Source organism: Talpa europaea (genome assembly GCF_964194135.1).
Source record: "Talpa europaea genome assembly, chromosome: 12".
In the NCBI taxonomy this organism is placed as follows: Eukaryota; Metazoa; Chordata; class Mammalia; order Eulipotyphla; family Talpidae; genus Talpa; species Talpa europaea.
The window spans coordinates 82,485,557-82,503,274 of record NC_140079.1 but is presented as its reverse complement, the minus strand read 5'-3'; the positions used below and the strand labels follow the sequence as shown (position 1 = coordinate 82,503,274).

The 17,718-nt window shown below is 41.7% G+C and overlaps 1 protein-coding gene across 1 annotated transcript in view; it reads right to left on the bottom strand.

Annotated features, from left to right (window-relative positions):
- SDK1 (sidekick cell adhesion molecule 1) overlaps positions 1–17,718 on the bottom strand; it is a gene marked incomplete at both ends in the record, with an annotated part of 728,549 nt that overhangs the window by 207,071 nt on the left and 503,760 nt on the right. Inside the window, 2 exons of the mRNA XM_084251360.1 lie at positions 4,235–4,425; positions 5,102–5,213. Of these exons, the coding sequence (XP_084107486.1) occupies positions 4,235–4,425; positions 5,102–5,213 (303 nt within the window). The remainder of the gene's footprint in view (positions 1–4,234; positions 4,426–5,101; positions 5,214–17,718) is intronic.

Below are 17,718 nucleotides of genomic sequence, written 5' to 3'. Positions count from 1 at the left end.
AGCACAGAAACCCTTAAAAGAAGAGAACTTTTTCCGGCAGGAGGGGAGTTCAGAGAGATTGACAGCATGAGAAGAATTTGGCCTACTACTACTGGCTTCACTAGTGAAGGTGGTTATAATTTGGGGGATCTGGAGGTAGCTCCTAGAACCTGAGAATGACCCCTCCACTCAACAGCCAGAAAGAAAACCAGTATTGCAGTCTCACCACATGAACTAAACGCTGTGCTGACTGAGCCAGAAAGTGGATTCTCCCCCAGACCTTCTAGATAAGAATTCAACCCAATCACAACCTTGAATGATCTTGGGAGAATGGGAAACAGACTAGTTGAGCCCTTCCAGACTTCCGACCTCAGACCTATGATGTCATATAGCATATTATTTTAAGCTGTTTCCCACAACAGCAACACAAAGGCAGTATATGCCTTCTCGTTCCTTTGCATGGAATGATTTTCTCAACTCTGTCTTCTTGGCAAATTTGGACTCAAGTATCGAAATTCAGAGCTTGAGTCCCTTCTTTTGCAACCCCCCACCCCTCGACTTCCTCAGACAGGGCCTCTACCCACATACTTTGGTGCCAATGATCCATATTTGTGTGATCCACCTATAGATCAGCCCCCCATATCTTTAGAAGTGTCTCAGACAATGTATCTTACATCTGTATTTTTAGTACTTTAGCATAATTTCAGAGAACACCCTTAAAAATATCTACTGAAAGAAGAGATGAAGGGTAGTAGCAAAGACCTTGAAATCCTTAAGCTCCTTTAGGGGAGGAAATGTGTCTGATTCTTCCTTGCAAATCCTCCTCCATTCTCCACCCATGCTAACACTTTAGCTTAGCGACTTGTACATACTATGTGCTCGATCAGTAACTGGTGCATGAACAGTGAAGGCAGAAGACAGGAGAGAAGCCTGTAGGAAGAGAGGGTGCACAGACAAGCACACCCTTGCCCCTCTGAAATCCTACCCCGCCTTGGTATTCCTGGACTGGCCCAACAACCCTGCATTCAAAAGCAAATGACCCAAATAGCATTTGCTATTTGCCTCACATGAATTTTCCTTTTATCTTAGTAACAGTTCTATAGTAGCTTTATTTTCTGAGCTTTAGTCAGTAATACACTGCCATGCAGATAAGCTCCAGCTGTGATAGGAGATCAATAAAGAACATAATTATTATAGGTCACATGTGAATATAATACCAGTCTTATGTAAAAACCATAGAAAAAGACATCTTCAGAGTATCTTAAAACAACACAAGGAGTTACAAGACAGGTTATTCTTAGTCGGTAACACAGTTGCTAGAGTCTCTCCTGTTCTGAATGTAATACTTGTACTTGAATTTGCCTGAATTGTTGGTGGAAACTCCTCACCCACTGCCTGTCAGGAAAACCTGGGCCTCTGCAAGTGCTGCATGTATTTGGTCATTCCTGCTGAACTGTAACTGCCCATGAAGGGATTGTCTTCCACACAAAAATCCTCCATGCCTGGGGTGGCTGCCACCTCACTCCTCCGTTGCAGACTCAATAAATACATGTTGTGCAATAAGCGGAGGAGGTAAGGGAAGAGGAAAGGAGCCAGAGGGAGAAAGGCAGGAAGAAGGGAGGGAAGGGAGAATGAAGAGAGATGGAGTTTTACATCGGGATGAGAAGCTCCCTCTCAGCTCTGAGAACCTCAGTGCAGCTACAGAAGAAGGTGCCAGCCAAGAGATGTTACAAGAACTTTGGCATTTCAGCAATAATCGAGACATTGGGACTTCTAAATGATTTGTGTATAAACATGAAGATAGATTTGACACATAGAGAGAGGGCTCTCTGCCACAGGGACCCTTGTTGGAGTTTGTGCGTGGGAGCAGGATACGCATGCTCACGGAGCAGGACACTGTGCCGGCAGCACTGCTTTGGATGTACATAAGAGTCAATCTGTTGGGATGGATGGATGGAGAATGTACCCACTGTGTTTCACTGGATCTGTGGAGCACACTGCTCCACACAGTGGGCACTTGGCCCCACACTGTGGGCACCCAGATTCCGGTGGTCAGAGGCCAACAGGAACAAAGATACACACTGACCATGGAAACAGGAAGAAGGAACATGCTGGGCCACCCAAGAGTGTGCCGTGTGTACATGTGTGTGGTGTGGGGGAAGCAAGGAGGTTATTGTAGGGGGAGTGGAGGGATAGATTAGGAATAGAATGTTGGAGAAAGAGCAGCAACCTTAGTGGAGGTTGGAGGAGCAGGACGGGATGGCCCAGCCCAGGATGCTGCTTCTGCAGGTGTGGGTTGCTGCAGGAAGTCAGCGGTGGCCGGTGCCGTAGCCAGACCCCTGTGCTCCTGCTCACACCTCGGAAATTAAGCAATACAGCAGGGAGGCTGACAGGCAGCGTAAACAGTGCAACTACTCTGTCTTGTCTCATCAGTCTGAAATAAAAGTAATTGGAAGCCAAAATGCTCCTGCTCTCTTTCGTCTGCAATGTTCACATCGCTGGCTCTGCACAGTCTGCCGGTGACAGCGCTGCGAAATCAGTAACCGTCCTGAGGACCCTCCTTCCATGATTACTGGGTTTGGGGTATAATCTCCTAAATCACTCTGAATTGACAGAGCCTTTTCAAGGCTTTTCTAAGATGACTCAACCACAAAATCCTAAACCTGTCACAGCAAATTCTTATGAAGACGAGGTGACTTAAATCAACATCACAAAGAAACAACGTGTGCTCGTGTACCTTTAAAAGTGGGTACACAGAGGGATGGCAGCTCAAGCAAATATAAAAATGATCTGCTTCAGGATTTAGATGTAAATGCAATATGTAAGTTCACGTGATAGATTTAAATATTTTTGAAAGGAATTATGATGGAAACAAACATCCTAGTTTGCAGGGAGATAAATTTCTTCTCTGGTTTAAATTACCTTAAGCTGTTTTAACACAATATAGTCCTGTCTACTAGAGATTTACACATCACAAATTTTAATTTTGGTGCAATCTATAATGTACTGTGCTCATAGCTATAGATCAACACTAATGAAAAAGTCCTCACGGGAATGGGGATGTGGTATTTACGTCGATAGCTAACGCAGGGATGATAAAAGCAGCAAGAGAACCAGCTGAGACCCCTGGTGTAGATGCAGCAAGGATTTGTGACTCTGACTTGCTTTCTGTGAGTTTTAAAAATTCTTACACCTCTTTCAGAGGGACTGACAGGTTTGCCTGGTCTGTATTTGGCAGTCATTTTCAGGCCACAAAGCCATTTCCTAATGATTTAAAGGAATGTGACATACTCAAGGCAAACTGCCTCTAATGCAATATTTCTTGATTCTCTTGATAATTTCATAGGAAGATAAAAACTTTATTTTTCTTAGTTTGCAAAGTGGCAAACAGTAAAAGACGTTATTTGAAGAGCAATGGCTCTCCAAAGGGCTTTCTGCTTATTTGACTTTTTCCTGTTTTTAATTCCCCTTCTTCTGGAAGAGAAGAGGTGAAGCAGGGTTTCTCCTTCCTGAGGCCCACTTCTAAGACTCTCTCTTATCTGCGGTGGCGTCTGTTCTGTTAGATAGGCCACTACATAGTAATCACAACCACTTAAGAATAAAAGTGTCACAGGAGCTAAAAAAACCCACAATTTTGGAGCAACTGTACTTGCCTTACAGTTTAACATAATCTTATCATAATCTGAAAGACAAACTACGGAGTCCCTCAACCACTGCACGACGTACATTTCCTAAACACTGATATTTTCTAGCATTTACTGTAACTCAAATGTGCTTAGTTTTATCTCCTAGTTTAGGATGACACTTGGCTCATGCTCTAGGAAGCGTCTCTGCTGTCATTTTTTAATTTAACAAAAGGTAATATCTAATATTTTCTCTATTCTGGGTTAAAAAAAAAAACAACAATCTCTGAATGCTGATCATAACATCAAGTCAGAATTATGGTAAAGTTGAGAGGCACCCAGGCCAACACAGGAATGTGATTTATATATATATATACAACACGGTTTTCACCTATTTCCCAAGGTTTCTGACTGGAAGTAATCAGAAGACCATTTCTTGGAAGTATTCACCATTCTTTGGATTGAATGAATCTATATTTTTGGAAAAGAAAACTAGACTGGATTTGGAACGTGAACTCAACTACACTGCCATTTGCTGAGTTGAAGACAAAGTCAGTGAGACAGAGGTGTCACTGTGTTGTTTCTAGGGATGTGTCAGTGAGGGACTCTGACTGAGACAGTTTGAGCCTTACCTATGATAGAGAGGAAGGCTCTCGCCCTAGCAGGCTCAAAAGTGCTTCCTCTTAGTGTCGCCTCACAAACATACACCCCGGTGTCTGAAGATGTGGGATTGTTGATGGTGAGGTGTCTCCCAAAGCTGTGAAGCCCACTGGTGAGTCTCACTCCATTTCTTTTCCAGCTCACACTCAGCTCCTCAACAGGCCTGTGAGAACAAAGGGTGTAGACACAAAAACTGTGAATCATCAAGATGGCCATAATAATAATTTTAGGCATTCAGCACAGCTTGACAAAGCTAATTCTACCAGGAACCATGGCAGGTTGAACAATGGACATTTAAAAATCAATCCAGATATAACTCTACTCCCTTACGGCATGCATCAATGATACATTCTCCTCAAGGGCTATTGAGCAGGGATAGCTAATTGCAGCAGCAATGGACCATAAGTGCTAATGATTCCATTTGCTCAGGAAAAGAATGTTTAAAATAAATACTACTAGGGGACACAGCTACATGGGAGGTGTGATCATGGGAACTCAAATCTGGAGCAACTACTAACTAGGCTGAGAACACCTAGGACTAGAGAGAAGTTAACTATTTCCTTTGTATTAAAAGTCTTACCTCTTCTCTCCTTAGTTCAGAGTAACTATCATTCACAGTTATCACCTCTCCTCCACCTCCTCCTATTGAAATTTTATATTCAACGTACATTTAATGTAGTTACTTATTTTCTCCTATGTGGTGTGGCCCAGCTAGACAAACAAGACCACCATTTCTAAAAGAGTAAAACCACACATGATGTGTCATTCCACGAAGGGTAACTTCATGATGTTGCAGGTATTATGGGTTAGTATTCCCAAGTGGACGACCAGCTGCATACCTGGCATTGGCTATGCATTCCAAGGTGACCTCGCTGGACCCAGCTACCACACTGCTGTTTCCTGGGGGAATCACAATGATGGGTGCCATGGTTTCAGGTGTGCCAACATCTCCTGTGACAGAGAAAACAACAGTCCATGGAACTCTCCTCAATGTAGAAGATGTGATCAGGACATGATAAATGAAACTTCTTGCTAAGCCACTCTGACAGGACACCCAGTCTCTCACTGCCCTATCCCAACTTTGGGTGTGGTCATTATAACTGGCTTTTTCAGACTGTGGACCAAGGTTCAAGCATAGCTAGTTTCCTGGGTGAATCTGTGGTCTGTAAGTGTAAGTGTGTGAAGCAACTAGAAGGCCCAGGAACTAACAGCTTTACTTAGGATGAGCTCAGTTTATTGTGTGGATAAGAGGCTTTCAAATTGAGTATTGTCCAAAATGCTTGCCGGATTTATTTATTCATATCACTTTAAGACTTTGCTTATTGACTTACCTAGTCTACCCACTATTTTCAAATCTGTTCAATTTCACAAATATTTCATATGTCAGAAACTCTGTGAGGCCCATGTATGTTAGAAAGTGCCCAGCTTTCCTATTAGTGCCCAAATGAGATTCCCCGAAAGAAATGTTTTCAATGAACAAAGTGTTCAGCTCTATCAGCATACTTTCAAATCCTTTTTCCTTTTCTGAAAAATAAATGTCCTAAATCGGACTCTTTTTTGTGAGTATCAAACCATAAATAATTTCACTCATATTCCTGGTAACAAGGGAGAAAAAAAACAGGACACCTTTTTACTAAAATACATGTAATATCAAATTAAACTACCCACAGTACACTTTGAGTATCAAACCATAAATAATTTCGCTCATATTCCTGGTAACAAGGGAGAAAAAAAACAGGACACCTTTTTACTAAAATACATGTAATATCAAATTAAACTACCCACAGTACACTTTGCTACTGTTTATTTAGGGAAAATGGAGACTGAGCAAACATTTCTAGAACAGGAATTTCAATAAAGGATGGAGATGGAGGAGACTAGAAATAAAAATAAATTTAAATTACTACAAATGCAAAATGTTTCATCTAGTACTTCATGGGGACGTGACCTACCACTATTAGGAGCAGCGGAAGAGAAGTCTGGCAAATGGAAGGTTCTAGCCTGTTGGGCTGGCAATGGGTGAGGCCCAGGGAGAAAACAACAGGAAAAGAGAGGATTGGGCTCATCAACACTAATGTACCTCAGCTCTGTTTTCTGGCTCCAGTATGTGATTTTTGAATGAAAGTTTCACATGAATGAAGAAAAAAAGCTTCATTAAAACAAATGTAATGTTGTAAACTTATACTGATTCCATGGATATGAAACAGATTATCAGATGTCCTGAGGTCTCTTGGAAACTGCCAGGAGACCTTCGTCTTCCCAGACTCTGTGCAAAGTTCGCCCTCCAGGGCTTCTTCTAGCTCTGTAAAATTGTGGGGGTTTTGGGGGTGGTTATCAGATTTCTGAGGTGATGTCAGAGTACAGACACTTTTGTGATGGGGCAAAGGACGAAAGTGGAATGCCAATCAGATTAACAACCTGCCTGTCATCTGTGAAAGTCGCTGATGAGGAGAAATGACCTGAGAAGCTAATATTTGCAAATAGTTATGTGAAGTGAAGGAGAGCAGCAGTGAATGCTAAAAGGTCACGGAACATGGTGCTAATTTGGCATTAATCACTGCTCAGCCACGGTGGCAGAAGAGGAAATCCATGCTCAGCACTTGTCACTGCCCAGGGAGGACAGCTCCTGGCTGGTCAGCCTCAACTGTATGCTGACCCAAAAGATGTTCAAGAGACAGATTAGCACTGAGACCAAGCGTCAGACCGTCGGGGACCACTAGGACACTGCACGTACCACTCCACTGTGGATTTGGCCGCACCAGTAGAAAGATGAAGCAGGCCTTCATTTTGATTCATGTGGAACAATAACTTGTATTTACACCACAGTATTCCTAAGTACCCTCACTCTATGCAGTCAGTGGGACCAGCTCAGAAACTTATTCACTTTGGGTCTGATAAGTGCCAGACTGTTCTCAAATCTGGGTCTTCTGATCCCAGTGACATGTCAGCTTCCCATGACGCTTTTGGAGAAGTTGCTGCAAGAGATGCAGATTAAAATGTCATCACTCCAATAAAATATTTCTCATACCCACATAAGGTCTCTGGTAAGGTGACCTTGACTTATGGAAACTAAAACAGTAAGATCAAAGCAAGGTTTTCTGAATGCAAAGCTGGTATATTGTCTATTGGCAGATTTGCATAAATCACTAGGATCCAGATCTCTCAACAGAAAGGATAGAGCTTATTACAGTACACATTCGGGGTACACTTTCTTCCTTAAAAAACATTAAGAATTTTGATCAAATTCTTAAGTGCATACTGATTGAAAAGAAATGTAATAATCTCTCCCACTAATGAGAACATTTGACTTGTCAGCTGTCAACTTCCCTTCAACTAGGGGGGAAACTCATCATAATTATGAAAAGACTCTAAATACCGGAGCGCAGAGATCTTTTCTCGGGATCATTCATTCTCACTAGAGAGGAATCTGACCTATTTGTGTGTCTGCCTGTCCATCTGTCTATTTAGTTTAGCTATTGAGTATGTTGCATACAATAGCAGGGGAAGGAAGTAGACTGTTCCAGATACAAACTGTCAACTAATCTTCCTGTTCTAATCTCCACATCCTAACTAAGCCCGCTGTGACCAAGTTCCAGGTTAAGACCTTCTTCCCTGGTGGCTGGGATTCCTCCATCCGAAAGCTGTGGTCCACAGCTCCTCTCGTTGTCATGTCGATCTGTCTCTTGTTCCTGTACTGCTTGTTAGCAGGTTTTTACTCCTTTGTTAATGAGAGGAGGTAATGGCTTGCTTTTCCTGACATTTTTAACCTTCTATGCTGACTCTTCTAACTAACAATTTTTTTTTCACATTCAATTTTTAGAAGATGCAAAGGAGAATATTCAGGTATTTTTCAAGGGAAAAAGTCTGTTTATTTCTACCATTCCCATAGTATCTGAGACCTAACATGCACTCAAATAGATACTCAGCAATGATTAATTGCCTAAAAATATTTTCCAACAATGATATAATACTTCTTTACTGCTAATATTACCTCTCCTGATGTTCTATACTAATGGCTCATTTTTAAAACAGCATATGCCAATGTTAAGAATTATTTTCAAGAAAAATGAAAATAAAATGGTAAGTGGAGTTTACCAAGACCCACTGTAGCCAACATTTTATTAAATGTTTACATTTACAAACATTGCCCCATTTAATATAATGACAAGCCAGTAAGATAGTGATAATTTCCTTCTTATAGATGAGGAAAGGGAGGTCCAAAGTCATATGACAGAAAAATTTTAGATGATAGTGTAGAAATAATAGTTTAAATTTAGTAACATTTCTACCCACAGTTCATAATCTTTCTTTTACACAATACTGTCTCCTAATAAAAACTTGGGTTGTGCTTAGTTACTCAAATATTGAATGAACTAGAACTTTCCTTCTCTGAAACATTTCCTTGAGACTTTATTGCATGCCTCCTGGGCTGGTTTTAGGTAGTTGGAGAGGAAGACATGAAATCAAAGGAGGATATCTACCGGCACTAGGTAACTTCAGAAGCAGAAAGGCACATGCTTTAAATGAGGCTCTTTGTCATTATAGGGATGAAGTAACAGGAGATGGAAAAAGGGGACTTGGTCCTGATCAATTTCCCCAGGTGAACCCCTTCATCACAGAAGTGGGTGAATAGGGAGAGGGTGTCTAGGCTGCATTTAATTGAAAGTGTACTTGATGCATATCAGATTCCTCTAACAGAAGAAAAAGACTCAGCGTTCACCTGCACTGCTTAGTTATGGAATTACTGCAGATAAAGTAGGATAAATGGAAAACACCCATGTTACTGTAGCTAAACACTGCTTTAAGCAAGCAAAATAATAAATGGCAAGTCACACAACTCTATGTTGGGAACACAGAAATGGTGGGAGGTAGTGGACATGACATGGAAGGCAGTAAAGCAGCCATCCGGGAAATGCACATTGTTGACCCTGCGGGCATGCTTGGCATGTCATCCTTTCTTTTCAACTGTTTCAACCTGGACATGGGGATTCAGGGTGCTGGCCAGGTTCCTGGAAGCACACCTGAGGTGATCCCTTACTCCAGCTCCCTCCCTAGTCCCTGGCCCTTTGTGTTTCTTCCCCTATGATTTCAAATGAAGATTCCGCACACCCAATAGCTGAAAGGCATAGCTGTGAAGGGAACAGAGTTTAGAATCCAATGAACATGGAAATGCCATGGCTCCTCCTCGCTTGGGAGCAAGTCACTTAACATCTTTGGGCCTTACTTTCCTTATTTGTGAAACAACCACCATTTCACAGAACCATTAAAAACAAGAACATAAAATGTTTTTTCATATATGCATGTAAGCTTACATGTGTGTCAAATGAGGTATGTACAATGTACATATACAAGTAAATGCATGTAAAATTGTATGTCCATACATGCATACATAATGCATGTTAAATAGTGTGCACGTGGTTCATGCCAGCAGTGTGTGTGTGTGTGTGCATACATGATGCCTAGAATGTAGAAAATGCATGTGAACGTGATGGTTATTAAGGTTTTGTTAGGTAGGAAACAAAGTCCTCACTCCCTGCCCTGTCCTAGACTTTCATCCATCTCTCTGCCAGGGGTGTCTTTCTCATAGACTCCTGAAGGTGCTTGAGGCCAGTGTGGTTGCTCCTCTTCCCATGTGTGTGAAGGTGAAGAATGCTGACCTGGAGGCAGGTCCAGGGCTCCATTCAGAGCCCAGCAGGTAAGTGCCTACACTTGGCACTCTGAGCATTTACATTCCCCATACCCCTCTCCTCATAAAGATTCCATAGATCTCAACATCTCATTAAGATTAATAGCCCTCTTTCTTTGAGTAAAGAGTCTATACCCTAAAGAAGTGGAATTTTCCAGAATGTCTAAGAAAGTATATACTGCATTTTGGTTTTTGCTCTTGGAGTCACTGTCTTGAGTCCTGACTGACATCTGCGTGATCCTGGCAAACATGCCTCAGGACCTCTTGGCAGCAGCTAGCTCAGACAGGGGTGAGGCTACGGACTCCCTTACCTGTGTAACATCAGGTTTTCTCCTGCATCACTCCAGACATAATGAGGTCAAATGCTTTTCTCAACCAGGAAATACTGAGTCATATTTTCCCCGAGACATGCAACTCGTGCATGACTTTCATGATGACGTGCTGTAAGGGCAGGATAGGACACAGTGCAGGTTTTCTGATCCCATGCAGACCGGGTAAAGGAGGAGTCAGAGTCCTCAGTGGCTTTTTGCAGGTCTTTTCTTGGGGTTCACCAGGCATATGGCAGGCAGGGGTGCTGGGGGGCCGGGAGGCTGGCAGTCCTCCCAGCCCCCAGCAAATCCTCACTCTATCTGGGCTCTCTGCTTCTGCTTCGGGCTTCTTCTCTTTCGGCTTCTTGGCTTCTGCTGCTTCTACTGGCGTCCCTGTGACGCAGCCCTTAAAAAGCACAGTCTTAGCGCAGGTGTACCCACTTCAGGTGCCTGCCATCAGGCATGCATTCAGGATCACAGGGTTCCCTCATCTATCCTGATGGGGGAGGGCAGAAAAGCCTGATATTTTACCTTACCCTACACGTGCAAAGTGAGCAAACTATGCCCTTGTCACGCAAAGGCAGATGTGGTCAACAAGGTAACTTTGTTATGGGAAAGGCTGAAGTATGAAAAAATGCCACAAATTCTAAGATTTAAAAGAGTCTACAGCTCTTTAATTCTGAATGTGTCTTTTGTTTTTGTAAAAACAGAATCCCATCAAAAGGTCAGCAGGTAATGGAGTCCACAGGAACATTTGAAACCTCAAAATCTTCTTGCTTCAAAAATAATGGGTCTAAAATTTGTATGAACAAAAGAGACAATAAACTTGGAGATAAGCAAGGAGTAAAGGCTTATGAATCTCTTACTCTCTTAGTGTTGAGCAATACATTACTTGTCTCTCCCCTATCTTTTCCCAACATCCATCTGTTCACCAGATGACATAACAGTAAAATTCAGAAAACCTGTCATTTTGACAGAGAAGAAGTTATCCCTCTCAAGCTGGCAGTACAGATACCCTGGCTCTTTGGCCACATGACTCTCATTTCACCTTAGTGTAGGGATTTGTGGGTAAATCTGTCTACCCCCTAGAATAAGGAGGGATGGATATGCTATTCTTCTTTGTATAAAAAGTGAAATGCCGGGGCCATAAGAACCTGCTGTAAGTACTTGTTGAATGAAGAACTAAGTCTGTCCAAATGTTTACTGGTTGATTATTGTCATCAGGCCATTATCACTGCAGGATGTTGACAACAATAAGGGCTCTTCCTCTCAGTGTACTGTACTGGGTGCTATGCTAGTGATGGAGATACAAAGTTTAATTGCAGGATGTCAGTGTCTTCAAGGTGGCTAGGGTTTACCAGAGGAAGATATTTAACAAAGCAAGTACAAACAGGTTGTGGGTGTAGGGCAGGTGGAGGGAGGGTAATGGCAGGACATGGTAGTTTTGCAAAGTAATGAGTATAAGGCTTCCAGTAGAAAAGCCTTGTGACAGATCATTGAAGGAATGCATCAAGCAGACAATGGAAGGAAAGGAATTTCAGAACAGACAAAAACAAAAACAAAAAAAAAGAAGTACTGGTTTGGCTCATTCGGAAAACAGCAGGTAGTTCTTGATGGTTGAGGGGAAACTGAGGTCTGGGTGGCTACAGATGAGGCTGGTGGGGCCATCTATGGAGCATGGACTTTATCAAGTAAGTAATGGAGAATCAATGAAGGGTGTGAAAGAGCAAAGCTGTGATCAAATAAGAGAGACAATCGGGGCAAAAGGAGACTGAGCAGGACAGAGGAGTCTGAGGTTGGGGTTAGGAAGTCTCTGGGTTTGTGGCTTGAGTGGTTTGGTGGATGACAAAGCAACTCATCAAGGAAGAAAAGACTTAGAAGAAAGAGCAGGACTGGGTGTCACGATGTTGATGAGTTAGGAGGGAAGAGGAGAAGGGAAATAGTTCTGGAGAAAAGGTCCTTGTTTTACCCGAGTGGCAGGAGGGGTCTGTAGGTGAGCAGATTTGGGGGCACTGGCTGGCCAGTGGTGTGTGTGTGGTGACTGACATCCTAGGAGCCAATGAGGCCACTCCTTGAGCATGAAGAATGGGAACAGAAAATATTGGACAAAACCCCAGGCAGAGGTGGACTCTTGAAGGGCAAGCAAGGGAAGTTCACAGAAGATGCTGAGATAGGTCGTCAGAGAAAGAAGATGGGAGAGGCAGAGGTCATGATGTTTAGGAAAGAGAAGCTATCCTTTGATCCAAATGGACAGAATTCCCATATATAGAATCAAGGCTACTTCTGTTCATTTTTTGAAGATGAATCTTTGCGTTTACTTTGCAGGCCAATTGCCATGGAATGCAGAGCTACATATACATAAAGCCCTGACCTTTACTAAGCACCTCACTGTACCCAAAATACATTAGAATGCTATAGAATGTGAGTCACTTTTGTTCAGTGCTAGAGCTTAGTTTCAGCAAACCGGCTGGCTCTAGCCAGCTTCAACTAGTACTCTGACGATATAAAGCACAATGTAACTGATCAAAATTTGATTCTTCTTGACCTCCTTCCATGCATAGCAGGGTGCACTGGTGTTATTTTGGAGGATGGGTAAAAAACAGATCCAAGACATTTTACTTAAAAAATATTAAGTAAATTTTCCATGTACCTATTGTTTTGCAACAGCTTGGTGTCTATCCTCTTTCCCTGCATTATTAAAACTACCTGGCAAAGGGATTAAGTGCTTTCCTGCCTGCAAAAGCATCTCAACAGGTGCGTCTGATCTCTTGAGACTATGGGAAACAGGAGTCTTGACAGCTCAAACCCTGAAAGACTGAACTCCCCAGGACACACATTCTTTAAGAAACTAAGAGCTACACTCAAATCTATCTATCCGAGAACCCATATAAGTGACTATATGTGTTCCCATATAATCTTTTTTGTTACAATGTGCTGTAGTAAAAGAAAGGGAGGCAGCAGCCAGACCCAGGTCATTCCCCAGGACTCCAAGAAGGCAGTATCTCCAGGCAGAATATGGGCAATTTTAAGATGCTTTTTATTGTGGAAAGTGAAACAAACAGCATAGTTTTTCTCCTCAGAGGAAAAATCTCGTTCAGTAAATAGAAAATTCCTCTCACCTTTTTTACATTTTAATTTCTAGTAACCTATCTCCTGAACAGGGTAAGTGGGTTAAAATTCCTGGGTTCATTATTTGTTGTATGTAGAAGTGTCAAAGGAAACGTTCCTGTTATTTTAAGCACCATGCACTTTTTCACCCATCAGCCAGACCCCAATCAGCATTCTCGAGGTGCCACGGCAGTTGGGCGTGGCGCAGGGGGCCAAAGGGAAGCATGTGGGGCAGGGGCCCAGTGGGCCCAGTGGGCGTGGACAAACCCATGACAATAACTCTGGCTGCTCCCTGGAGATGTGTGAGCACCAGCTCACTCGATTCTCCTTGTTTACTGCCCAACATTAGGAAGGAAAGAAAAATGGGAGAAAATACAGTGGTATATCCCATTTACAATTTTATCTTTACATGTACTTCCATTTTTATCTCAATACACTTCTGGACTTTCCTATTGACAAGAGACGATAAATAAAATAATATGACAGTTTGACAAATAATCCAGCAGTTTCTTTTCTTCTCATTTATAACATATTTGAAAACCTGCACATTTGGAAATGAATGGAGTGTAACAAAGAATGTATTTTCATCAGCTTTTTACTGGGCAGAGAAAAATGAAGGTGATAACAGGCAATTCTACAGTGGGCTTATTTATTTATTTATTTTGGGATGAGTACAAATTTAGCAGCCATAAAACATGAGTGTGGATTTAGGAATTGCATGACTGGACACTGGCGTTATTCAAATACCAGATTCAAGAGACAGCAGCTGATAACCTGTTTTTTATTTAAACGTATAAATGCATGATAGTATATTGTTTAACAGTAGAAGACCAGTCACCACTAAAAAATGGGGACTACACACAGATAGGGCAGATGAAGGGATCAGAGTGTGTGTTTACTTTTTAATATGAAATTAGGTCAGTTTTCTGAATGGCATTGTGAAATGACTAAGAATATAAGTAGTACAATAATAGATCACTTTTAGCTTTAAGAAGACATGCCCTTGAATAATTTTGCCAAACATTTGGGCATGGAGCCCAAGCCCACCAGGGCAATTAATGCCCATCTAAGGCTATTAGCAAGGACAGTGGGGCCCCTTGGCAGAGGCCTTTGAAGACCTGGTCCTCTCGCACCTCAAGCAGGTTGACAGAAAGTTCTTTTCAAAGCTCAGATGAGAGACAAAAAGTACTTAGAGACTGGTAGATCTGTAGGAAGTACACTTATTAAACTGGAAGAGAGATATCAAAACCACATCTGACTTTTTTTTAATGACCATAAAGCCATCATTTTGAGGACACAAGCTATCTTGAGCAGTCATTTCTTCCCCTTCAAGCTACAGGGTTGATAACAGGTCACCCCTTTCCTGCTCTTCTTCCTCATGGCTCTTACCTCACTTATTACTTACTGGGCTTGTTTTATGTATCCCCATAAGAATGCAAGACCAGGAGCACAGGCATTTCTACCTGTTCTATTTTGGTCATACTCCCAGGGCTTAGAACAGTGCCTAACATATTGCAGCTGCTCAACAAATATCCATTGGGTGACACGGAGTGAAGGTCTTGGGACAAGCCTCACCTCCCTGGGTTTATGGCAGAACTCTTGTGGTTAAATGCAGTAGAGCCACACAGTTAACATTTTCTGATCATGAAAGACTCCCGTAGACCTGTCCTGTTCTTGACCCCTGGGTCACTCCATGGGCAACTTCTTAGACATGCCAGTAAAGACCAGGCCCCAGGTAATGAAGGCCAAACAGCATGACCTCTTTACAGTACCTCCCTCCCAGTTTGGCCTCCCTAAGCTTCAGTAACACACAACCACAAGGTACTCTGAAATATCTTGGCTGCACTCCTCTGTTCAGAGTGTGCCACTTGTGGCAAGTGTTTCCATTTCTACCTTCCCTCACTGTCCCCCCACCCCCACCCCCGCTGTCCCCTGAAATCCCACCTACCCATCAATGCCAGAGAACAAGTCACCTCCTCTATAAAGGCTTTCCAGACCTTCAGTTAAAATGACCTCCCCTCTTTGTACTTGCAGCAAACTTTTAAAGAAATTGTGGTTGAATATACAAACATGAAAATCACCATTTTAACCACCTTTAAGTATACAGTTCCATGGCATGAATCCCTTTTGTTGTGCAATAGTCACTAACACCCATCCACTTTCATTTTTATTTTGCACAGCGGATACTTGCTACACTGAGTGAATCTAACTTTACATTTTCCAAATAGATATCAACATCTGTTCCTAAGATAGTAACATCACTTCCCTAGTTAGCGTTTTACATACAAGTTTCAGTAGAACAGCATAGCTCTGCTCTAGGACATGTTTGTGACTATTTGCCAGGCTAAATCCTTCTGAAGATCAGATGTTCTCTATACAGCATGTGACTTAAGAACAGGATTTGTAACTATAAAAGTGTCTTTAATAGCTAAAACAAAGAACAAAGAAATTCAATCCTGAGTCCCAGCAGAAAACAGAAAATTATCTTAATAAATGCTTTGAGCATATAAGAGAAAGAAAAAAGAAACAAACAAGAGGAAAAGGGTCATAGTCTGCTCAGGTGATATTTTGAAAATCACAATTGTGCCCTCCTTAAAATACAGTAAAGATCCTTAAAAAGCCAGAATAAACTGAAGTTATTTTCTGTTGCTACAGATACTACTATTCAATGCAAAGCCTAGAAATTATGGCAGCTGAAGCTCAAGAAAATTCATAGTCTGGTTATAAAGAAACCTGCTTAGGAAGCCATATTGCTGGTGAACAGAGTTCCCAGGACTGTTACTTTCTGAAGACTTTGCTTGATTGAAAGAACATATAATTGAAAGCTTTATATTTCATACCCTCCCTAAGTTATGTGAAAAACACAAAGTGTTTAGGGGTCAATATTTGAGAAATAGATTTCTCAAGGTTTCTGTTACTTATCAGAAGGAGCACCCCAATAATCAACAGATAACACTCTTTTTAATTTTCTTATTATATAAGTCTGATATCTTAAAAAAGCCAGAAATTCTTAAATTAAAAATCCAAAAGCAAATGAAACCTTTCATTTATATATTCAGTGTTACATAAAACATAAATGCTGAAAGGTGGTCATATTCAGAACTGTATAAAATTTTTATCAATCATGTAGCATTTTCTTTTGTTACATGTTCCCACCTTAAAAGCAAATGTTCATACAGATATATTGATGGATACTTCCTCAGTGGTTTTCAGAGTCAATTTCTTATTTATTTCATTTTGAGGAGGGTAAATTCTTAAGATAGAAAATCTTGCAGGAACTTTATCCTAACCAGCATAAAGCAACTGCAAGTACTATATGTTCCCAAACAATAAACGGTAAGTAAAGAACATGATGGAAAGCCAGCCTATCAACCATATTCATTCCAAAATAATTCCAAGAATAGAGCAATGCACCATTTTCTGACATTAGATCCACAGAGCATTTCTCTCTGGAGGGTGGAATGGAGACCTCACCTCACATTGTCTCTAATTGGGCTGGTGGGGCTGTGCCCTCTATCAATATGGTGGGGCTGCCTGCTCCCACTGCACCAGGCCAGGCTCTGGGTCCAGCTCTTCGGGTATTTATCATGCTGAGTGGACAGCCCTAATCATGAGAAGAAGAATTAATAATAAAGCTTAGCACATTTGGCTACAGAGCAGTGCCACATCCAATTTGAGTACATGGTAAGACAGAAGAGGGAAACTTGACTTTCTTGCTCTCTCCCTCCCACTCTCCTCTGCATCTCTGGGAATTAGGTGGGCCATTGTGCTTAATGAGGACCACAGCAAACAAGACCGCAGAATGAGCCTAGGTGCGCAGATGCTTTGATAGTGAAGAATGAGAACTCATAACTGCAGAGGAAATCCCCCCCTTCAGTTTTCCCATCTCTTTTCTTTTTGTTAGAGGTTGCTGTATCAGAATTACCCTTGGGTGTCACAACAGAGGTACAAACAAATCAGCAGATCTTAAGAGAAGAAAATATTTCTTTTCCTGTCTGCCCTCGCTTCCTTTAAATGAATAAAGTCAGTCCCTCAGCACAAGAATAGAGTACTCAGCTAGAACAAGACATTTCCTGATATGACCCAAGGTTATCTATTTAAACCAACTGGTTCTGTACTCAATCTGCCATGAGGCAAGGTTTTTTAAAATGTCAACACAATCTCATTTATAATTTGGTCTAAAATCAACAGCAACAATAAATCTAACATTGATGACAAAGAGAGGGAGAGTATATGAAGCAGAAGCTGTATATACAAAGAAAACAGCCAAGATCCCTCTTAAGATAGACACTTATAAATAGATTATCACAGGTGTTACACAGACGGGATGTATTGCTGGCAGAAGTCTGTTCAC